The following is a 24,955-nucleotide window of genomic DNA, read 5'->3' on the forward strand; positions in this document are numbered from 1 at the left end:
CACAGGCTCAAGATCTGCCCTTATCTCTAAAGCATCCCAGCAAAGGAGGAATCTCAATGGATGGAGCTGCGCAGGCAGTCAAAGGAAGCCAAAGGTCCATCGTGGAACCTGTTTAGATAGGAGGAACGTGCTTGGCTTCTCCAGTGCAATGACAGTGGGTGAGGTATTGATTTTTTTCTCCCATTTAATATTCTTTATTTAAGGCTATGGGGGCATGATGGCTCAGCGGTTAAAGATGCTGAGCTCGTCAGTTGGAAGCCTGGGTTCAAGACCCAAGTGCTGTACAACGGGGTGAGCTCCCGTTCCATGCCCCAGCTTCTGCCACCTAGCAGTTCCAAAGCATGCAAATGCGAGTAGATAAATAGATACCATTTGGGTGGGCAGGTAAGAGCTTTCTATGGACCTTGGTGCATAATCATGCTGGCCACATGACCACAGAAGCATCCTCAGACAACGCTGGCTCCCTCGTCTAAAAAACAGAGATGAGCACCGTCCACTAGAGTTGTCCATGACTAGACATGAACCTTTACCTTTATTTACTTCTATTTTCTTACCACGGTCAGGATGGAGACAAAGGCTACTTCTGCCCACTTCCTCCAAGAAATGGATCATGACTCAAAAGCAGGCTTGCATGTTTGCTCAGTGTATGGGGGAAAGGGGACATTTGGGCAGAAAAAGTGGGGGTTCTCTTCATCCCCCCTCTTGTCCCCCTCCACACGGCTGGGGCTGCCAGAAACTGGCAAGTTATCTATTTTGGAAGCCTGCCGTAAGCCTAGCATCTCAGGCTGAGGTAGCAATTGGGCCCATGGAAATTCAAACATTTTCTCTAAAACAATATTTTTTCAAGTGAGGGTTGCAGCACTAAAGTTGTGCTAATATTTGTACTTTGCAAATAAGCCGTTTCTACATTGTATTTTATTAGCAGTCCCTGGGTGTTCACCCGAGAAGCCATTTTTAAGAGTTCCTAAAGCAAATAGCCTGCCTGGTTTGGGATTGAACTCCAGAAACAACTCCAGCTGCCACCTTATCAACTGCATGGATCAATTAAGGGGGCAAAATAGCTCAGCAGGAACCTTCTTTTACTAATCTTTTATTAATAATTCTTAATTTTATTTGCCTCCGGTTAGCCAATCCATTTGGGTTGTGCCTGTCAATTGTTCACATTGTAAGTCAGTGCTGGGTTTGATATCGGAGGGGCCCATTTAATGTTCCTGTATCATAAAACATGACCTTATTTATCAGCACAAGACTTTGCTTGAACCAGCTGTGACCACATTGAGAAGGACAAATTCCAAAGAACCCTTTGGAGATCCACTAGTGTAGAAGGTGATTTTTTTTGGGGGGGGGGGGAAGTCCATTATTTTGAAGTTTCCTTGCTGGTCTGGCTATTTTTCCTCGTTCGGTCAATGTGTTGTGGTAAGGAGCTGTGTCATTCCTGGATACAGTCTATAGTTCAGGGGTAGTCAACCTTTGGCTCTTTTATGACTCGTGGACTTCAACTCCCAGAATTCCTGAGCCAGCTAAGTTGGCTCAGGAATTCTGGGAGTTGAAGTCCACGAGTCATAAAAGAGCCAAGGTTGACTACCCCTGGTCTAGTTCAACCATGTTGTCAAGCTCTTTTCATGTCGTTTCCTCTCATCTCACATTGCTAACCTCTGTCCAGCTGATTAGACTGGGACGGGACCACATCAGCTTGGACACAGCCTCTGCGTGTCCTGCAGAGTAGGATCTGTCTCATAATTTGAAACCAGTTTGTGTTGAGATGACTATCACTAGTCTAAAACCTGGAAACAGGGTTGATAGTTTTGCCAGATCCCACAAACATTNGTTTCCTCTCATCTCACATTGCTAACCTCTGTCCAGCTGATTAGACTGGGACGGGACCACATCAGCTTGGACACAGCCTCTGCGTGTCCTGCAGAGTAGGATCTGTCTCATAATTTGAAACCAGTTTGTGTTGAGATGACTATCACTAGTCTAAAACCTGGAAACAGGGTTGATAGTTTTGCCAGATCCCACAAACATTTGCGATTGGAGTTCATCTCTCTCAGCTTAGAAAAACATAGTGGCTGTTCTTGATGATTAAAATCTCTATCTGATACATGGAGATATGCCCAGTATCCTTGGCCCACTCCTTCCTTTGGGCAATAAATCAAAGAGAGAATCCTCCAAACCAGAAAAAAAATGGTGACTGAGGAAATCTAAGATTCTTCCTTACATAACCTAGTTTCTTTGCAATATTTACAACAAGGTTAAAACACTTCCCCTGGCTTTTAAAACCATCCTTGGAAATGTAGACTGGAAATAAAATATACACACTGGAGCAAATAAGAACAGAGATGATTATATGATTTGCCCAATCAAAAGGTTTTTCTTTTTTCTCATAGCTTTTTTTCTCTCTTGACCCCCTTGGAGGGTGGGGTGGGTGAAGTGTTTTTGATCTTTATTAGGTCAACAACTCCAGGGAAAATCTGCTCCATTGTACATATTTTTATGTAAATATGTTGTAAAATATTTTTATGTTGTGAAATATTTCTTTTGTTGGAGGCACAACAAAATAGGGGCTTTGGAGTATATCTAGGCATCAATCCTGCATGAAAAAAAAACCAAAACCCTTTCCCTACTCAGAGAAATGGAAAGTACCATTGGGAGATGGGAAAGGTATAAATGAAGGGTTTGGGGATAGATCAGCTTCAAAAAACATCCCAGAAAAGTCATGTTAAAGATGAGCATGAAATGGAAGATTGGCCCAAAGAGGCCTGTCTTAATTCTGTCTCATGTTTTTGGCCCTCGATTTTATGTGGCCCCAAAGGACAACAAAACAGGGATGGAGAGGGCGATTGACTTGCTTAAAAGGCTGAACTGAGCAGAACTTTGGGTTGGTATATCATAAAAATTTAATGCTGTTATTCTTCACATTCCGTGTCCTGCCCGCTGCATTGTATTTATATGAGGTATTCAGTTTCTCTTCTTCTCTTCAAGACAAAGGTTTACTGTGATAATTTAAAAAAAAAGCAGAAATACTTTTGCCTGTGAACTTCTCATCTCTCTCCATGGAGTGGATTACATGGACTTGTCTCCATCCTGCCCTGCTCTCTGCTCTAGCTTCTCAGAATGTGTGGACACGCCTTGTCAGTTGTGTTATAAAGTCCTTGCTGCTTAAATAGCATGAAAGGTTCTTCACGTTTGATTTGGCAACTTCATTGGGCATGAGCAGAGTTCTCAATGTGCTTTCCTGTATGGCCATGCACAGCTTACGTACCCTTGCTATTCTTCGAATCCTTATCTGGCCCTTTAGACAAGGATTTAATACAGCGTGGCTGAAATATGTTTCAATATCCCTTTATTGTCTTCTGAAAGCCTAGATTCAACCCGTGGGTCGTATGTTATGCAGTGCCTGGAACTCAGGAGCAGGAGTAGAGCTGATCCAGAGGAAGCATAGAAAGCCAGGGGTGAAAAGCTGCTCAATCTGCACATCTGTCTCTCAGATTTGGCCACTTCTTCCAGTCTGAGAGCTTCTTTCTTGGATGCCGTTTTGGTGGTTGAAGCGCTTCCTTCCAGTTAACCAGGCTTCGTTCTGTGTTCTCAGATGCCATTTTGCCTCCCGAGTGTTTCTCTAGGGTGGCTGCCAATCCTATGAGGCTGGGATTCCATGTCACCCGAATAATGCCAGCAATTGGTGGGGTCAGGCAGCCAAGTGGGTGGCGTGGCCTATTTTCACAACAGAGCAGCAGAAAAGAGAAACAGGCCATTTCAAATGGTGCCATCTTGGCAGGGGATCCCAGCCACACAGACAGGAATTGTACCACAGATGTGGGCATGACTCAGGCCCTAGAAAATCCCGTCCCGCTCTTATTAATTCAGTATAAAAATGCTTCCCACTCCTGGCTGAGAAGACAGTGATGTGGCCCCTGACTTCCCTACTCCAGTGTTCCCGTACATCGTGGCCTCTGGAGGAATAGTGGCTTGTCCAAGTAAGAGCATGTTTGAAAGGAAGGATCTGGGGAGGCTATATTGTATCAGACACAGCCAGCAAAAAGGCTATGGAAATATTCCTATAGGGACAGGGTAGATGAAGAGGGAGAAAACATTTCCAATCAGATGTCTGCTTTCCTCGGCTTTCTTGGAGTTACCATTATATTCACAGGATCTGATGGGAGATGATGAAGCCCAGTACAGTGTAAGGTTAACCCTGCAGTCACGGCAAGTTCCTGTTATTCCTCACACCCTGCCAAGAGTTTGTCTGATCCCTCCTAGTGGCTCCCTTTCAGCCATTATGTTTTCCTCTCTGGCAGGCCTGAGGGTGTATCAGGAAAAATGTGTGAGAAAAATGTAGAGGGATGGACGTGGTCTGCAAGGCAAGCAGAGTGAGGCCAAATCTGAGAGACATATAAAGGCAACTTGGGACCACTGTCCTGTCAGGAGGCAGAGACGGGAGGAGGAAGGGGAGACTGTGTGTTTTGGAAGCCAGTTGGAGCCCATAAAAATAAGAAAAAATGGGAGGCTTCTCTGCTGAAGGACCCATGGAAAGGAAAGGCTTATTGTGCTGGAGAAGGATCTTGCGCAAGAGGCGTTTCCGATGGCTTTTATTATATTCTGTTCCATTTTGCTCACCAAGATGAAGGAGTGCGTGTGAAAGAATATTAAAGTTTTTCAAAAAAATTCAGTCATTCAGTAATGGAAATAATATTCCTTTCGGATTCCAGACAGACCCCCCCCCTTCCCTTTTTCTGTACTTTCTGCCTTCGGTACCTCTTCCCACCTCACTTGGATGTAATAGCTTGGAAGAGGTAAAGAAATGGAAAGGAATCTGGAAAGTGAGATTTATAGGCCATTAGGTCCCAAGGGTGGTTTTTTTTTTTGAAAGGCAACTGGACATTCTTTGTTTTTCCTTGAAGACATTTCGCTTTCTTTGTTTTTCCTTAAAGAGATTTTGCTTCTCATCCAAGAAGCTTCATTCAGAAACTTCTTGGATGAGAAGTAAAACATCTTCAAGGAAAAAGAAAGAAAATCCAGTTGCCTTTTGGAAAAAAGCACCTTTGGGACAACCATGACCCGGATGAATGAGAATCTCAATAGACTTAGGCCATTAAGGATATTTTTACAAAGAAGGAAGGAAGGAAGGAAGGAAGGAAGGAAGGAAGGAAGGAAGGAAGGAAGGAAAAAAATACAGTCTTAGGGATTACACATAAGCATCACTTATTTTATAAAGAAATGTTTGCTTTCTGAGTGTGAGAAAAATCCTTCCTTTCCCATTTCCAAATGCTTTTTAAAACAAATCCAACAACATCGGACCTCTCTCCTGCATGTGCTGTTGACCACAAGCCTTTAAGGTATGATGATTTAGTTTACATATGAAATCAATCAGCATTACTGTATGGGGGAAGGGGAAGCTCAGTTTTTCTCTGGCCAACCTTTTCTGAAATTTATGGGTATGTTTTGGGATGCACAGTACTCACTTTTGAGCCAGCACACTAATGCTGCCAGCATTTCTCCAAAGGCAGAACTCATATTGCGACAGTCAAGTTGCTTTGCAAAATGTCCTGGGTCTATTTTAGCAGAATTGTGAATCGACCCTGAGATCTAATGAAAGCAACACCATACCAAACAGCTTTAGTTCTCAGGTTCACCTGAGTTCAGCGGTCCTTGATTGTGCACAGCCAGAGTGCACAAATAGGCTTTAAGTCTGCAAACAATTGCATCTGCCTCAATTTTTAATAAGTTCCCTAAGAACATGAGAAATTGCCACCTACCTTTGGGGTTAATGGACAGAAACTACAGAGTATTATCAAAAAACCATGAAAAAACATGATTTATTTAAGTTTTGTTTAACAAATCCACACTTTGAATACTTTGAGGATGGGCTCCAGTACCAAGTCTGAAAGCTCAGAAGACTAAACCTCTGGCCCCGGTGACCGACCTAGATTGGATCCTGCAACTTTGAATACTTCCTCCCCTTTTCCCTTCCCACAGGCTGTTTATATCTCAGCTACGTCCAATCATGGTTTCTGAGAAATGTTAGGGCTCAAGAGTAAGAGCCCTATCGGGAAGCTTGGTTTAATGCAGGGGTGGGCAACCATGGGGACTCTGGGAGTTGAAGTCCACGGGTCATATAGGGGCCAAGGTTGGACACCCCTGGTTTAATGGGTTACTTGTTGTCCTGGGATCCCAGGCTGAGGATCCCCCTCTAGGATAACGCTTTTAAAATGAGCATCAGAAGGTTGGTCTCTTTCTTGGATGATCAACTTCATTTGCCAGTTACAAAGGCCTCGATTTGTGCGCTACATTAGGAGAGGGTCCATGAAATAAGCCCAAGCCATAATGAATGGTTTACGTTTTATTTTGAGCCCTAAATAAATAAGACTTTTTCTGGCTTAGCATGATGCGTGAAATCAGACCTAGGAAGGGCAGCCATGGCTCTTTGGATCAATTCTGAATGCAACTTCCTATCTGGACCCGCCCATCAAATTTGAAAACTATATTGCAGCCCATTTAAAAGAAATTGTAGGTTCTTTTACCACAGCTATCCATTTTCTCCAAAATCTAAAATGCACTTTTCTCACTTTCTCTTAAAAGTTAATTTTCTGTCAAGCATTTGTTTCATTTCCTTCTTTCTAGAAAAGGAGGAATCTCTACAAAAGAATCTCTCCTTCCTTCCTTCCTTCCTTCCTTCCTCCCTCCCTCCCTCCCTCCCTCCTTCCCTTCGGCAAAATTAGCAGTCGCAAGATCCAAAGAAAAATGTTTCATTTTTCCCTACAGAATCCTAAATGCAATCAAATATATTAAAAGTGAGATAAAAACAAACATGCCAGAAAAAACAAACAAACATACTGTTACAACAGCTGCCCGCAGGCCTATGAACAACAGAGACTCTAATTCTCTGATCACCTGTGGGAAATTGCTCAACTGGACTCAACTGAAATGAAATCCCATTATTTATTTCAGCATTTCTATACAACCTTTCAAAGCAAAAGCACTTTCTAGCAACACTCTGCTCTAAACTTTACAAAAAGAAATAATGTGGATGGATGATAAGTAGGTAGGTAGGTAGGTAGGTAGGTAGGTAGGTAGGTAGATAGATAGATAGATAGATAGATAGATAGATAGATAGATAGATAGATAGATAGATAGATAGATAGATAGATAGATAGATAGATAGATTATTTCTAAGGCTGTCCATTAGGAAGCAATGGATGGCAGTGTGGGATAAAGTGCAGAATAACCAGCAGTAAACTACCAAATCCATGTGAGGTCCTTATAGCTGAACCTTTCAGCTACTCTGTCCTATCACTCAATCGAGGAACTTCACTTCCTTTCCATGTTCCAGTCAGGGAGCCCTTTTATCTGAAGCACCCCAAATTTTATAATAATGAAGTAAGGAAAGCACAGGGCATAAATTTGAGAGTTAAAAGAGCTCAGCCTTTTAAAAAGCTTTATCTGCTGGATGAAAAATAGATACGTTATTCTAAATTACATCAAGGTTGGTGCTGTATCCATTTCTGTAGGACTCCTTTTGTTTTCAGCCAAATCTCGTGGTCGCTTTACCTTTTCCCCAAGAGGTGTGTGTGTATGTGTGTGTGTGTGTGTGTGTGTGCGCGCGCGCGTGTGTGTGTGCACAGGGATAGGAAGTCTGTGGAAATCTCCTATACTCCCAATGGTGTCTTTTGTGCCTGCAGATGTGGATCCCATCTGCCTGCTAGAAGGTTGATTGAACTGATTGTGTTAGGAAGAATCATGTTCTTATTAGCAAGCTCTTCAAGGCTCCGGTAGCAATCCACTGCCCCTTCCTACTCTTTCCAGTGAGATTTGTTGTCATGGTAATTGTTTTGGAAAATGAAAAAAAATCCTGTAAATTTAAAAAAAACAACGAGTTGTGGATGTACACATGTTTCCCATTATCGTCCCTACAGTATATTAGAAAAAACTGGAAGGTGGATTACGTTGGCTTCATTCGTGCCCCAAATGTTTCTAAGCAGTAGGAAGATCTGAATCTGAAAATCTGCAGCTATCTATGATCTCATCAAAATCAAGATTTTGTTCTTTCATAATTCTGTTTCCAACTTTAGACATATTTGTACATCGTGAAGAAACAATTTGTAGTGTGAGCTTACTTGTGGGGAGGACTTCTTTTGTTTGTATTTTATCTCATTTCAGTGGAGAATCTATTACTGTTCTGTTTGCTAACCTGAAATAATCTTGGGAAAATTCATCACCAGGACAATGACTTTTAAAAAAATCCAGTAATCCATAATCATATTCATAAACATGAAGATATATCCGTGGTACATTTGTATTCCTAATTCCAGGTCTAGAAATAAAACTGGCTGGGACTACTTTGCTGGACAAAATGCAGAGAAGCTCATCCAGAATGCCCTTTTGTTCTGCCAACCAGTTGTGTCTGTTTTTGTCATCCTCCATTGCATCCCGTCTATATTTTATGCATATTTTGATCAATTAGTACTTCTTGAATGTCAAAGGCGAGGGTCTTATTTTTCCATGTTGAAACCTTACTTTAAAAGCATTTCAAATTCATGCAACTTGGCTCTGCTATCAAAGACATTCTTTGTAAAGAAAGCATTTAATGAGTGTGGAGCAGGCCCTTGTGAGAACACAGTAAATGTCACTGGGAGCAAAGCACAATTATCTGCACAGAAAGAGAGAAAGTTTGTATATGAGTGGGAATTAACACTTGGGCAAGTTTGGAACTCAGGGCAGAAATATCAGGGGTCATCAAAGGTTCATTCTGTAATGTGTTCTTTGTAGACCTTAGTTACAGCTAGGTTTTTCTAAGGCAAGGCACACATCTCTGTGCATCCTCTAGTTCTTAATGGAAGAAAATAGTCACTCTAATTCTACATTATGTGGCTGCTAATGTTGCTTCTACCAAAGGTGTTTGAAAGGCAGATAGTTTGCATTGCATATACTGTATGTACATGTCAGCCATGTTGTACGTTAAAAAAAAAATTCATTCAATATTTGGAAAGGATTAAATAGTCAACTAGTGAAGGTCTTGCATTCCTGCCTCAAACCCTTTGGCTGTATTTAGCCAACTGATTGACCAAAGTCATCCTACTTTGGCTCTGTTTATGTTGTCCTTTGGGCATCAAGGTGGACATATATGGGGTCTCACTTATTTTGGCCATGTCCTGCGGGGTGTCAACGCTGCTAACATCAGATGTTTTTGCTTTGACAACAGATGGAGATGCAATCCTTTTCTTCTTATGTTTTACTCTTAGAGTTAGAGCTAGAGTTAGATGATGCTGGGGGGTGGAATGTGCATGAGAGTTTAGCTAGACATAATAATACTGAACCTAGTGTATGAAACAAGGTTATTGAAATAAGAGATGATAAGAATTGGCGGGCTGGAGAACTGGAGGGAAAGCCTGCATTTCAAACTAATTGGAGAATGTGATTTATGACAGTTAATTGGAGGAAGGAATTGTGCTTTGATACTATGTGCTCAGGGGAGGGGAATCCAGTTTTTGGCTTCGATTGTGTTAGTGCCGAGGCGTTGCTTCTCAAATAAAGATTCTTTAAGGTAAACAATGCCTCGAAGTTCTTTGAAGAGTTTCATCTGTCGGAACCATGACACGGGGAAATTCACTGGAGAAAGCAATTATGTTGGGAAGAGTTAGCTGTAAAAGGAAACCAGGCCATCAAAGAACATGGTGACCAGACACCATCAAAGCTGACACCGGCCAGAGCATTGGACAAGTCAAAGAAGTAGCGCAAGATCGGAAGATGTGGAAAGACCCGGCCCACAGACTCACCAAGAGTTGGACACAACTGAATGGATAACACCATCCTATGGGGTCCCCCTAACCATCTTGCTCAGACTGAAGAAGCTCCTTAGATAAGCAGCGAAAAATTTAGAACCAACGAGAAAAGCAATCCAGTTGCCATGACTCAACTTTCCAGACTACCTGGATGCCTGGGAATCTTCACTGACCTGGGCAGACACGTTTATGGCGTTTTCTTCCAGTTACATTGAAAGAAGTTATTGCAATATCTGGTGGAGCGAATAGGGAAAAGAAATCATCCCTGAATCCATGCTGCACATTGGAAGCAGATGCTGGAATGGAAGCAGATGAAATGCAATGTTAAAATAATCACAGTTGCCTAGAAGGTCCCAGGTGTCAAATATTCATAAACTTGCGAGAGGCCTTAGTACTAAAACCGTGGACTACAAAGAAGAGTTTCATGCATGGGGAATTTCCTCAGGAGCCATATGCTCAATTAGTAGCACGTATAATTTTGAGGCCCTTTTATGAAGTGTTGTGCTTGTTCTTGCCACTCTATGAGGTGGAACATGATTACGCCTTCCAGATGTCAGAAACGGCAGTCACCAGAAACCAGACCCCTCGTGCAGGCAGCCTTCGACATACCAAGGCAACCTGAATGTTCAACAAGGGAGCAAGCAGAAACGATCACTTCCGTTCTTGAAAAGCGGAACCCTTTGGAAACAGCGCATGAAGAACATAAGAACATCACCTCACGCATTCTGGTGGGAGAGAAGTTCCCTGAGGATGGGCCCAGTGACCAACCCAGATTGGCCTTCATTCTTCATTCTTAACATCACCTAAAAATTTTTTTTAAAAAAAGAAGTGTATCCTTACATTTCAGAACCACAAATGAATAGCATTTAATTTTCATCGAGCTATAATTGTTTTAAGCAACATAATATTGTCTGACACATATGGGAAACTGAGGCCAGCAGAGGATGACTTATTTTCAGATAATGGGATCCTTAGCAATTGTCAATTTCGGTTTGGAAATGCTTTCTTTTGCATTGCATTTATTCCCCTCTTTCATTTTCAGTGATGATGTCTATGGAGTTTCTCAGCCATCCAGGTCAAGATTGTCCCAAAGTTGTTTTTTTCAAAAGGCAACTGGATTTTGTTTTTCCTTGAAGACGTTTTGCTTCTCATCCAGGAAGCTTCTTCAGTTCTCACCATTCAGTCTCTTGGATGAGAAGCGAAATGTCTTTGAGGAAAAAAAAAAATAACATCCAGTTGCCTTTTGGAAAAGCACCTTTGGGACTAACATTTTTTTTTTTGCTGTCTTTTGCTAACACCTTTTCTGGATTCCATTTCTGATTTTTATGGACGATGCAGCTCAGGTTTATTTTCATTGATACAGCCTCCCTGAGAAAAGATAAACCTAGTTTAAACTTAAATGCTGAGAAGCATTGTTCAAATTTAAATAGACGCAATTTGCCTTTATTTTGGGTTCTAGTGCTACAGATTTCCCAAGAGGGTATTCAATGGAGTTATAGAACTGGCAGTCTACCGGGGACACCAGATGTGTATTCTAAATGAAAAGTTTTAGGTCCAGAACTTCAACATAAATTGAGATTTACACGCCATAGCTTTTTGCTTCCCATAAAGAAACTGGGCAGCATTCAAGAAAGTGTTCATCTACTGGTAGAGAAAGTTAACACTGATGCAGGACACTGTAAGGATAAGCAGAGGAAAGTGGACTTTGGCTGGCCTGTTCCTTCAGCTTGGTAGCAAAATATATTGCTGTACAGAGGAGACATCGTAAGGTCAGCCACAGGGCAGGAATAGCTGACCAAGACTGTCATTTGATCGCAGCAAGCGCCTATAGTAAAGCAGGGTGGAGCTGCACACCATGAGCACACTTGGGATGGTGAAGAGGGGCCCTCAGCCCTGGTGGGGTCTCCTGCAGCTGCAGAGTAAGACTGCAATGGTTCATTTTCCACAAAGACGGTCTTGGGTCCGTCTCCTCTTAGAGGAGAATGGAGGCCTAGCTAATCATCATGGAGCCCCTTGCAGAAGGAGGGAACCGCAGATGAGACAGGCAGGTAAAAGAGTAGAAGAGAACTAATGAAAAGAATTCCACTCTCTAACACCAAATCAATTATATTTTAGGATGCTGAAGGAACTAATGGAGGTGGCTATGGATCCACTCTTGGTAATTCTTTTGGGAACGTTTGAAGGACTAGCTCCAAACTTAAAAAGTCTTGGCCTTTGTTGACAGTTGAACTGTCATAGTCTTTATCCCAAGTAGCAGAGTAACTCTTCATGGTTATAGTTACCATCCCTGTAAAATTCTGAGCTTAGAAGGTTAAAGCCTCTTAGCACCTCTGCTTTTGTTCCGCCTAATCAAAAGGAGCATCAAGAACGTCTGAGAAGGAAGGTCTAAATTTAGAAGCAGGGTATGTTGGGATTGGTTTAATAAATCCTGCTTTGCTCAGTTATTGCAAAGAGGATATGGGTGGAGAGAGAGTTGTAAAATGTTTGGTAATGAAAAACAAATAGTGCCTTAATTTAAGAAACATGGGTGTGTTTAGGAAGCCATAACTTGCTGCGTTGATGGTTTTTCTAACTGCTCATTTGTAGCCAAATCTGTCTTGTGGAATATGATAGTCCTTTGACTCTACATTGTGGCTGGTTAATCAGGCTGGCTTGTTTCTTAAGATCCGAACTGGGACGATGATGAAACTGCTGAAGTAAAGCACAGGAGTCAGTGCGATCCCATCTATCTATGATCATGAAAGAAAAAGGGTATGAGGACCATCTACTAATCTGTTGTTATTGTTATTTTCCTGCGAGATCTCCAGTGGCATGAGTCCTTTTCTCCATTCATAGTACTACTCATTTCCAAGTTTTGCAGCTTGGCGTTACAACAATGTTTTGTTACCTTGGCAACAAAAATCACATTTTGCTTGCAAGTCTTTTTTGGAAAAACTCCTACTGTGAGTTATATCATAAATTAAAACATTTGTAAAGTTTACTTAGTTTTACTATTTGTTTCTGTTCCCCCTCCCCAAGTGATGGAGTTTGGCAAAGAAGGGATGTTTTGAATATAAACTCAGGGACTGCAAAATAGGACATTATACCCAAGCGATTGTAGTGGCCCTTTGAAGATCAATACAACTCCGGATTGTAAAAAATTTACTGGATTCTAAGTAGATTCAACAAATGACAGGTGCTTTTATTTCTTTATGGAAGGCCCAGCAGGAAAAGATAAACACAAAGTGGATGTTTTCCAAAGCAAAAAAATAAATAAATAAGAAATGTGGAACTAGCTGAAGCACGTTCTTCCTTGACCATGGAGAGCAAGAAGTGACATGGCCCAGCTATATCAAAATACACAGGAAAGAGAAGCAGAGAGAGAGAGATGGCCTCTTCTCTTAATACTAGAATCTGGGTCCTCCTAAAAAAATAGAATGAGGAAAGATAAAAGGATAGATGGATGGATAAGATAGATAGATGATTGATTGATAGAAAGATAGATAGATAGATAGATAGATAGATAGATAGATAGATAGATAGATAGATAGATAGATAGATTTAAATAGATCAGTCACTTTGAGTTCTTTTCCTGAAATTACTTTGGAACTATGCAATGTACTCTTTAACCTTGCTACAACTATCTAGAGAAAACTAAATTTGCCAAAAGTCCAGTGAGTTCCCTTGGTTGGCAAACATTCAATCCTCACATTTCCTGAATCTTAATTTGGGATTCTTGTCAGCTACCTTTTGCTGGGTCGCAGCCGAGCTTTAACCCTGGCGTGGTCACTCTGCCTTCTATTTTCTTGCTCCTTCGATGAACAGAAGTCCAACCAGGCCCTGCCCTAATAACTCTGGCCTCGAGCCACAGAGACCTGGCTCCAAGCTCCCCTCTTCTCTCTTCCCATCAAATGTGTAATCGGTTTCTGCCGATGAGATGTTCCCTCCCCAACTTTGCACAGTCTTTGGCAGGCATTCCCGTTTCTTGCACTCCGATGAAGTTAATTTAATCAAGAATTTCTCTCAAGAGCCCGATTAGCAAGACAGCACGAAGGCCTGGCCTGTTATTTGCTTTTATTGGTTTAGGAGGCATTCGCATATAAATATATACAACGTGAATCGCCTTTTCTTGACCTTGGAATATGATGTCATCCTTCAGTCCTTTGGCTTCATTGTGTCACAGATGTTTCCCACCCAACTGCTGGATTTGGACACTTACCTATCAGTTATTTCAGGGCAGCTCTTTTGGGGGAGGGGAGAGAAAGAAATTGGGTTGTGGTCATTTAACTTAGATTTGGGTATTTTGTGGATCCAGCACATGAATCTTACTAACAATGAGAGCTGTTTTTTGTTGAAGAACATTTCTCATTTTAGCAGCTGGTATCAAATGTTTAGGTTCCTCAATCTAATCGGCAGTTTGTATTTTCCTGTTTCTTTTATTATAGCTTTTTCATTCAAATGCTCTGTATTCATTATCTGGGTGAGAGGATGCCGTATTTTAGCAACGACTGATTGGTTAACAGCCGTTTTGCACTCAGAGCCAGTTTGAAAATAATATTTCTCCCTCCTAGGATTTGTCCAGCCCTAATTGCTTAAACACATCAATACCCCGAATAGCAATAAATAAAGCCTATTTCACGGTATCCTTGGAAGAATCTGTCCATTTCAAGGGAAGATGTTTTTGCTTTTTTTAAAGACTTTCCGGAATGGAAAATATTTAATGTTAAGAGTAAGCCATATAGAAGGGGGATTCCGGAAAAATAACCCCAAGCAATAAATGTTGAGGAAGCAAGAATGTGACCTGAGAATTTACTGAGGTTGGAAGTTGTATGCCTTTGGAGAAAAAAAAAAATATGGGTGGACACAAGGAAGGGAAGAAAATTTACTATCTTTTAATAGTTTTTCCCCCTGGTATGATAATGAAGTTGGAGATAGAAGTTGCAGATGGAAGTTGTTAAAGCAGGATGAGTCCTGACAGCCAAATGAGAGCAGGTTAGAGTTTCTCTGGGTTGCTATTCCCAGCATCACTAACGTCCCTTTTTGTGCGCAGCTGCAAAGTTCACAAAACAGGTGTGTCGTCTTCTCACAACAAGAGCAGAGTGTGCAAAGATGCATGTGCTCCACAGCTGAATGAAGTGCCTCTGCTGTATAATAATAATAATAATAATAATAATAATAATAATAATAATAATAATAATAATAATAATAATAATAATAAAGTTGGAAGGGACCTTGGAGGTCATTGAGTCCAACCCCCTGCTCAGGCAGGAAACCTTACACCATTTTGGACAAATGGCTGTCCAGTCTTTTCTTAAAAACTTCCAGTGTTGGTGCATTCACCGCTTCTGGAGGCAGGTTGTTCCACTGATTAATTGTTCTAACTGTCAGGAAGTTTCTCCTTAGTTCTAGGTTGCTTCTCTCCTTGATTAGTTTCCATCCGTTGCTTTTTGTCCTGCCCTCAGGAGCTTTGGAGAAGAGCTTGACTCCCTCTTCTTTGTGGCAGCCCCTGAGATACTGGAACACTGCTATCATGTCCCCCCTCCCAGACTGGCTGGGATAAACCCTAGAATAGAATAGAGCTGAAAGGGACCTTGGAGGTCTTCTAGTCCAGCCCCCTGCTCAAGCAGGAGAACCTATATGTTTGTTTGTTTGTTTACATGTATACGCCACCCATCTCACTCTCTCTAGTAACTCTTACAATAGTATAAAAAAACATTACAAGCCCTAAAATTAACAACAGTTAAATAATTTAGGTGAGCGCTGCCAGAAATGGTTCCACTGTGCAGGCTCAAAGCTTGCCTGCTTCTGTCCCAAATGGAGGAAAGCTGGGGAAAGGGATGCAAATTGCATTTTTCTGTGTAAATGGACTGGAAAAAAAAAAGAAGGGGGAGGAATGGGTCATGGACCCATTTGTCTCTCCCCCCCACCCACATGCAAAATGGCAGGAATAACAGTCATCTGCTACATCTTGGCAGGTTTAGCTACCGTACTTGTTCTCCCCATTTTTGATCCAACGTTGCTCGGAAAAATTGATAGCGAATTTAGTAGCTGCCGTTCCACATTTGCAAAGCCTGAGGTCACTCTGCAAATGTGGCGCCTCAGAGATGACCTGCCAATAGAAGTTTAAAAATTCAGACCTAGGGCAAGGTTTTATGGGTGGTAGAAAATAAATCAGGGGCTCTCCAAACTGGGCAACTTCAAGGCTTGTGGACTTCAACTCCCAGAATTCCTCAGCCAGCCTAGCTGGCTGAGGAATTCTGGGAGTTGAAGTCCACAAGCCTTGAAGTTGCCCAGTTTGGAGACCCCTGGTCTTTATAATGAAGAGCAAAAGAAAGAGCAATTGTGATAAGTTTCTTTGCTGAATCCAGAGATTATTTGTGTTGCCTGGCTGGTTAGTGAGGCTTTTGGATCCTGTTTGTTGGTTGATAAAAAGGTGATGTTGAGCCAGCTGGAGAGAAAGCAAATATACTGAGTTGTGGTCTGGACTGGACTGGCCCGTGCTTTGACTAAGAACATTTGAAAACAACACACGATAGTACTATATTGGCTTCTTTTCCAGATTCTTTTTAAAGAACAAGTTTGGGAGGAAAGAATTCTGTTTTTAACCAATGTGTTTGTCTAGTTTGATAGCTCTGCAGGCAAGACGGTAGTTTTGAATGGAAGCTATTAAATAAATTGGATTTGTTTTACGAATGGAGGCGAATAAGCATGTCCCAGAATAATGCTGCAGGATCCAATCTGTTGTGTGTAGCTTTTTAGATTGGGGTGTCGATGGCTGGCTATTAAGTTAATGACTGAATCTACATCTAGAAAGCTACAAACAGCCACCACATAAATACACACACAAAACAGCCCAGAGCACACAGAGAAGTTCCTTGTGGATGGGTTTCAGCATGAATCCGAAACCTCTGGTCCCGGTGACCGATCCAGACTGGATTAAATTTATTTTACTTACGATCCCTGCTCCTCTAACCTCATTTTGATCCCACGGTTCAGCCAGAAGGCTTCCCTAGTCCATCCATCTATTTTGCTCTCCGACAGGTTTGCTTTTCATGCTCCCTAATTCTTGAACCATTTTTTTTAAAAAAATGAAAACATCTTCATCCAGCAAGCAAATTCATTTTATGGAGGGAAGGGGCTGGGTGACATCTATAAGCCATTCTCAGCATTTTTCTTGTTATGTCTTCTGTGTGCTTACAAACAGCTCTGGAATGTTGTATTTCAACAAACTATTTTAAACAGTCCCTGCAAATCTCCAAAGACTGTGCTGAAGACTATAGGGACCCCTGCCACACAATCAGTTCTTTAGGCGCATGCCCATTCAAAGGGGAAACTGTTGCTGTGAAAAATAGATCTTCCTTGGGAGTAATACACTTGATGGGTTATGTGCAATCAAGTTGGTGAGCATCTAGATAAATGTTCTCCAGACGGTTCATCCCGATCCTTCAGTGGTGTACTCAGTTCAGGCTGGGCTTAAAGTTGCCAAAGTTGGACATCCCTGGTTTATAGAATATACCTTTCCTCTCCATAGACAAGAGAGTGTGCAACTAAAGGTCACAATTACACTGCTTCTTTTGCTGGCCTATACACAAAAGAGAGTCTGTGTCAACGTTGCTAACATCGGATGTTCTTGCTTTGACAAAAGATGGAAATGCAGCCATTTTTCACTATTGCTTTTAGAACTAGTTGATGTGGGAGGGGGAATGTGGATGAGAGTCCAACTAGTCATAACAATAATAACTCAGCTGTGGGAACCCAAGGTCATTGGGCCCAGAGCTGATAGAGTTTTGGCGGTTGGAGAGCTGGGGAGATGGGGAGAAAGCCCGTGCTTCAAGCTAATTGGGGAATGTGATTTATGATTGTTTATTGGAGGATGGAATTGTGCTTTGTTACTTTGTATCCAGGGGAGGGGAATTTATTTTTTGGTTTCGACTATGTAGTGCCAATACTTTGTTTCTCGAATAAAAGATTCTTTAAGGTAAACAATGCCTTGAAGTTCTTTTGAAGAGTTTCAGCTGTCAGAACCATGACAGTCTGTTCATGTTCTTTTTTATTTAAAAAAATCATAAAAGGAAATTGGATTTCCATTTTCTAGTTTAATAATCTTCCTGGCCTTTTGGAATTTAAATAAAAGTTGGGCTGATACAATCAACACCTACTCACAGAGATACAGTCAATGGAAAAAGTGTGAAGCTGGGTTATTTTCTGCAGTGGTGGCCATTAGCCATTGTTTACGCAGATGTCTAAGAGTATTTGCTTAGTTCAGAGCTTGGACCAAGTTTTAAAATACATGGGAAGGGGATAGATTTAGGTGAGAGATTTTTGTTAAGAACTTGTGCAGTTGTAAGTGACAGAGTAGAAGGGTAAATTATATTATATATATATTTTCTGCTGATTTACACAAATTCTACTAACTTGATTGCTAGTCTGGCTTTTGAAAAGGCAGTGTTTCTGAACCTCAGAACTTTAAGGTGAGAGGACTTCAACTCCCAGAATTCCCCAGCCAGCAGTCTACCTTGTTAAAAATCCTAATGTGGGCAGGTATAATATACCAGCTTTAAGAACAAAATAGCATAAAACATTAATAAAAGTAAGCGGAATAAGCAGTGCCCACTGAGGTGGGAGGAATGCATCTTTTTTCCTTCCAAGATGAATGTTATATCAAATAAACATATTGTGATTTCTTTGATACTTTCTGGACAATCTTGTTTAATTCAGTAGTTTTATTGACGATTGGGTAAAGAGAAATTTTGTGCACGGATCTGTGTGGCATGACTTTGCAAGGATACCCACTGATGATGCGTTCTCTCTCTCTCTCTCTCTCTCTCTTGCCTACAGGTGCTTCAAGGTGCCCAGCTGATTGCAGTTGCTTCTTCTGATCCTGCAGCTGCTGGTGTCGATGGATCCCCACTTCAGGGGAGCGATATCCAGGTCCAGTACGTCCAGCTGGCCCCAGTGACAGATCACTCCGCTGCTAATCCAGTGCGTAGACCATTCCTGTTCATGAAAGGGGAATGTGCAGAGGGATCTCACAGCTTCCCTGACACAAGACCTAGCGCTCTCTGTTGTTCTTCTAAATGCGTCAACTCCTTTTGTTAAAAGCTTTACAGCCCTCCTTAAGCGGTTTACAGAGTCAGCACATTGTCCCCAATAATCTGGGTCCTCATTTTTACCGACCTCAGAGGAATAGAAGGCTGAGTCAGCCTCGAGCCCGTCAGGATCGAACTCCTGGCAGTGGGCAGAGTTAGCCTGCAATATAGCACTCTAACCACTGCATCATCACAGCCCAATGCAACTATACCTGCTCTCAAATGTTTCCATGAAGCTAGCCCTCCCCAACATGGTGCTCTCCATAATTCCCAGGCTTGGAATTTTGGAATATGTAATTGAAGCTGACTCAACAGAGCTGAGAAAGGCTGTTGGAAGTCAGACTGAAATTCCAAACTGTAGATGGCGCTCCCCAAAAATTGAATTGTGCAATATTCAGGCAGGGCGTGTGAAGGAAGCTCATAATTACGTAGCGTTCTTATTTTGTTTCCTCCTCGTCGTCCTTTCTTCACAACCATCATCAATCCATCTGGGGTTTTCTAACCCTGGCATGTATGTTCTCACAGCATTGTCAGTATTAAGACCTCCTGGCAGAACTGAGAAATTAGTCCCAACCTTTATACGTTCTGTTTTCCAAGCTCTCCTGCCTGCAACATTAACAAGGTGCAACTTCTAGGTGGCCTTGCTCTACCTTAGGGATTGGGGGATGTTTTAGGAGCAGGAGCTCGGTGGGCCCAAGTGTTCTGGCAGTGGTGGTCCTTTCCTCCCTCTTGTCCACACATGGAGACACACACTTCCCCCCCTTCCCTGTTCCCCATAAATATACATTTCCCCCTTTAACCCTCCCTTACTTTTCTCCATCCCATGATCTGTGAAGGTTGCTCCGTATGGAATGAGAGTGTGAATCTATCATGTTTTTAATCTCCCTTCCCCTCCCGAGTCCCTTCACCTTGAATGGCTGGCTAGGAACTCTGCAAGGACAGGAGACTGAGAAGCCTGAATGCTGCCATCTTGTTTGTTCTTGGACTTAGTGAGTCTGCCCTCCTGGTTAAAGCCCTCTGGGTCTCCCCACACATTTCCTCCCATTGAATTCAATCGGGAGGCAAATTGCCTATCATCTCATCTTTCCTCTTCTCCCTTACATTGAACTGGAGCTGCTGTTTCGAGCCCGGCGATAAATCTTTACATCTGTTGGCAGCAAGGATGGAATTGCTCTCTTTCGGACACTTTGCACCCTGTTAGCTTTTAATATTGTGGTTAACCACAGAGATTTATACCATGCTGCAGATAAACCTAAAGGAATGCTGGCCCTTAAAGGAGGATGAGAGTATGTAAAATTGCTGATTAGGCTAGAGAGAAGCACGCTGGAGCTGACCGGGCGGATTGCTGAGCAGGCAAGGCAAGATGCGTGACAAGGAACCCAGAACTATAAAACAGAAGCCTGTCTAAGGATGGCGCGAGGGTGAAGCACATGGGAGAAACATCACAGCATCTTTTGTTTTTTCCTGTGCTTCATGTCCAGGTGGTAAACAGCTGGAAGCATCTAATTATCCCTGGCCAGACCAGATCCAGTCAGGGCTGTAAGGGCTAGGGCAGGGGTAGGCAACCTTGGCTCTTTTATGACTCATGGACTTCAACTCCCAGAATTCCTGAGCCAGCTAGGGCTAGGCCTGTCAGTTAAACAAAACTCTCTGGGTAGCTCATAGCTCTGTACTAGTCAGAAAAGGCTGCATAGCTCAGAAGCTTGCATGCTTTCATTCTGCTGGATGATGTAGGGAGTCCTCAACTTAAACCATTTGTTTAGTGACTGTTCAAAGTTACGACAGCACTGAAATAAGTGACTTAACAACTGGTCCTCATGCTTACGACAGTCGCAGCATCCGTACGGTCATGTGACCAAAATGTAGGTGCTTGGCAACCAGCCAGTATTCACGATGGTTGCAGCATCTCAGGGATCTGCCATCTGCGACCTTCCCCGCTGGCTTCTGTCAATCAGGGGGAGCCAGATTCATTTAATGACTCCGTGATTCACTTAACAACTGCAATGATTCACTTAAACATGTGACCAATAGTCGTAAAATTGGACCCAACTCACTTAAAAACCGCCTTGCTTAGCAGCGGAAATTCTGGTCTCAATTGTGATTGTAAGTACAGAGTAAAGTCTGTACTCTCACACCTCAATACCAAGAAGGAGGAATCAGCTCTAAGGACGTCCCACAGTGGTCCGGGTGATGGTGGTGTGATCCTCCAGGCCTTGGGTGTTCAGCACATTGATGCCCAGCCTCCTGAGGAGCAGAGGCTGGACCCAGATTAGGTCCTTAGATGGCTAGCAACTACCCCGCTTGGGAGGCAGTGCCAGCCCAGAGTGCCTCGGGCACAAAGGGTGCCAGGGCGCACCTCAGCTGAAGTTTATTTTTGTGCACTGATTGCATTCTTCCCCTCCAGACCCTCTAATGCTCCCTGACATGTTAAATTACAGTAATAACACTGGCATGCCACCCAAGATTTGTTTTTCCTTCCTTCTGCTGAAATTGGTGCGAGCGGAAATGTTTTCCTCTTAAAGCCGGCCCTTCGGAAAGCCTTCCACATCTGGTTAAACGTGGGATGATTAACCCAGCCCTTGAGAAGGAGCTATTTATTTTAGCGATTTCTTCCCCCCCCCTCCCCCCAGGTGTTGGGTTATATTTTAGTTGCACACAAACTGCAGTTGTAAACGTTCTGATTAGTCAGTTGTGTATTGGGGGGAGAAAAAAAAGCAACGGAGACGACCTGTAAATCTGTAATAACAAGTTATTAGGGGCAGGAGAGTCAAGAGCATTAGACAGTAATTCATTTCAAAGCGTTTGCCCTTAATTGGGGAAGAAAGACTCGCCTTCTGAATTCACAGCCGGCTCTTCTTTATAAATCAGCACCGATTCCTCAGGCAATAAAACAGGAGGAAGTAAAGCTATTAGAGCAGCCTTTATCACTTTGTTCTCTTCAGCCCCTTTCTAGGTATAAAGAAGGGAGAGGTTGAGGAAGCCACTTGAGCCGAGGACGTGAATTCTTCAGACCGGAAGCCTTTGTGGCTTTGCTGGGCAGGAAGAGGACATGGGGCTTCCAAGCCGAGGAGGGAGCCTCTTAGGGCAGGGGTCCCCAACCCCCCGGTCCGTGGACCAGTACCGGGCCGTGGCATACCAGCATCTGGTCCGCACAAACAAGCAAAGCCCCATCCACGAGATGCAGGCAGCACACAAAACCACATACCCTTCGGTCCGCAGAAAAACCTCTCTCCACGGAACCGGTCCCTGGTGCCCAAAAGGTTGGGGACCTCTGTCTTAGGGAACGGAGAGCCTGGGAGAGAAAAGTTGTCATGGGACGGTTTCTTTGCGGGATGAGGGCATCTCCTGAACCTCACAACAGCCACAGTCGAAAGGGCGGTATCATCTTGAATTTCCGAGCCTGAAAAATGGTGCCTTATTTACAGGTAGTCCTCAAATTAATGACCATGATTGGACCCCAAATTTCCGTAGCTCAGGGAGACATTTGTTAAGTGAATTTTGCCCCGTTTTATGATCTCTTAGGCCACCATGGCTAATGGAATCGCTGCAGTTGTTAAATTAGTAACACAGTTGTTAAAGGAATTTGGCTTTCCCCATCGACTTTGCTGGTCTGAAAGTGATCACGTGATCCTGGGACGCCGCAACCGTCATAAGTGTGAGTTAGATGCCAAGCGGCTGAATTTTGATCAGGTGGCCACGGAGATGCTGCAGTGGTTGTAAGTGTGGAAAACGGTCATAAGTCCCTTGTTTTAGTGCTGTTGTAACTTTGAACGGTCACTAAATGAACTGTTGTAAGTTAAGGACTACTTGTAATTAACTTCACCAAGACATCTTCCTGGCATTTATCCCCCAGACTGAAAGTGTAGGCCATTTCATCTCTTTGCCTAGAGAACCGTACACAAGCATGAGATGAAATAGCCTTATTATTCCCCTTCCCCGTGGTCAGAATGTACCCATTTATTAACCTTCTACACAGAGCAGCCAATAAAGAAAAGCAGAAGCAAACTGGTACCTATAACTTTGCCAACTTGCCTTAGATGATACATCAAGCAGGCGATTATATTTCAAAGTGATGTTAATAAAATGTGATATTGCCCCTTTCTTTCTTTGCCCTCCGAGTAGAAGATGACGCTTGATAGGATTTAGGGAGGGTGTCTGCTAATCTCGGCTGTAGGACCGTTAACTAGGACTTAGTGGGCTCCTCTAGGAAAGTGTACGAGAGAAGAAGGCATCTGCTTGTTTAGGATCCAGTGCTTGTCCTGTCCATCATCACATCTTCACTCTCCGAGCTGTTCCGCAAGCGTGGCTGGCTGAGGAATTCTGGGAATTGAAGTCCCGAAGTCTTAAAGTTGCCAAGTTTGGAGACCTCTGATCTAAAGCAAAGTTCTTGAGGAACAGAGCAGGTCCAAACACAGTTTACAAAGAGTAGCCAATCACTCTTACCAATTGCTGCACTCCTCTCTTCATTCTCTCTCTTGGCAGTAACTCAGAGGGAGATGTGTTCTTTAGCAGAGACACAACATAGATTGTAAATAAAGGAAGCTGCTTCAGACTTCTATCGTTAGTACATTTTTTTGGTGTCTGGCTAGCCACAGTTGGGTGGTAGAGAGCTGGACCGTGGAGATTTTGGTTCGGACCCAGCATGGGAATACTTTCTTTAATGGCAATTGAACCTTATTTAGGGTGCTGTTGCTTATTTGGGGTGTCAGCCAAAAGCTGTCACCCCTAAAGGGACAGCCAAGCCATCTGATGGTAAACTCCAGTGTGTTTGTTTGTTTGTCTCTCTCGCTCTTGTGCAGAACACAGACTCCCTTCACTCAGCCATCCAGCCAGAAATGCAAATAGACCACGGAGCCATTCAGATTCAGTAGGACAAGGTGACACGTCCGCCATTATATCAGCTCATGGACGACAGCTAAGGATTCCGGTCGCAGAGCAAGCTCATTGCTTCTGCTCAGCTGCAGGATGTTTCCTGGACACTTCCTGTACATATGAGTATGATCTGTCTCCTCTGACCTGGTTTGTATGGAACCACACGCTGATTGTTTGGACCAAAACGTGGCGCCGTGGAATTGCCATCCTTCCACTCCGTTGCAAGGCTCCTAGGATACGTGGTTTAACTGAGGGGGGGGGAAAGGCGAGATCTAGCTAACTTTCATTAGCCCAACTATTTTGAGTGATGTAATGAATCACCACGTCTTCTCCTCTGTGACTCATCCCTGCAACTATCCCTAGACATCTTCTCGGAGATGGGGTTTTCTTGCAATGCATACCTTGTTACTCAGAAAGAATCAAGAGTGCAAATATATTTTGCTGTTGAAAGAAGTTTTTTTTTAATTTGCTATGTTTATAATAACAAAGAGAGAGAGATGTATTTAAAAAAAAAGAAAGTGGGATGGAGGCAGGCCCGTGATCATAAATGTTAGCTTCTTTTGCTGCTGGTTTTCTTGTTTCAGTGTAATCATAAAAAAAAAGAAGAGAAAAAAAACATACAAAGAGAAACTTTGCCTCTTTTGGGGGGTGGGTATTCTTGCAACTACTTTTTTTAAAGGGGAAAAACTACTATCCTCCACTGTAATTATGCATTTCTAACAAAATAAATGTGTATTTATGAAGATCATTTTGAAAATTCCTCCTTGAGGTGTTACACACGGTCCCAGGTGCAGCTTATGGTTATTGGTTCAGGTGATTTCCTTGTCTGTGTTTCCTTTCCAGCTTGGTTTCTTCTTAAGTACCACCCTGAAGGGCTCTTTTAGACAAAATTCCTGACTTTGTCCACCCTACCTATGTACCTGCTTTATCTTTAGGTATGGCAGCTTCAACCTGGTCTCACAGAGGCATAACTTACATGACTTATTTTTCTGGCTCACATTAGATCATTTCTGTGCTTCTTCAACAAGGATTTGAGTGTCTTTCTGTCTCTTTGCATGGGTTCCTTTCTAAAGAACCAGTGATGTGGGGAAAATAGACTGAGGAGAGGAACTGTTCTAAGGTTTATCCTGGTTTATTTGTCCTTCCAGATTCATAGGGTTGTGAAAAGGGAGTTTTTAGATAGGGTAACCCTAATTTAGGGCATTGCGCTCTCAACACTTTTTTTTTTCCAGAAGACAA

At 42.7% G+C, this 24,955-nt stretch overlaps 1 protein-coding gene across 1 annotated transcript in view; it reads left to right on the forward strand.

The window, feature by feature from the left end:
* BANP (BTG3 associated nuclear protein) overlaps positions 1–24,449 on the forward strand; it is an 81,538-nt gene extending 57,089 nt beyond the window's left edge. The window contains exons 11-12 of the mRNA XM_015822020.1: positions 18,594–18,737; positions 23,644–24,449. Coding sequence (XP_015677506.1) covers positions 18,594–18,737; positions 23,644–23,715 — 216 coding nt within the window. The 3' untranslated portion in view covers positions 23,716–24,449. The remainder of the gene's footprint in view (positions 1–18,593; positions 18,738–23,643) is intronic.
* Positions 24,450–24,955: the final 506 nt, after the last annotated feature.

Source organism: Protobothrops mucrosquamatus, unplaced genomic scaffold (assembly GCF_001527695.2).
Source record: "Protobothrops mucrosquamatus isolate PMUCROS unplaced genomic scaffold, P.Mucros_1.0 scaffold1445, whole genome shotgun sequence".
Lineage (NCBI taxonomy): Eukaryota > Metazoa > Chordata > Lepidosauria > Squamata > Viperidae > Protobothrops > Protobothrops mucrosquamatus.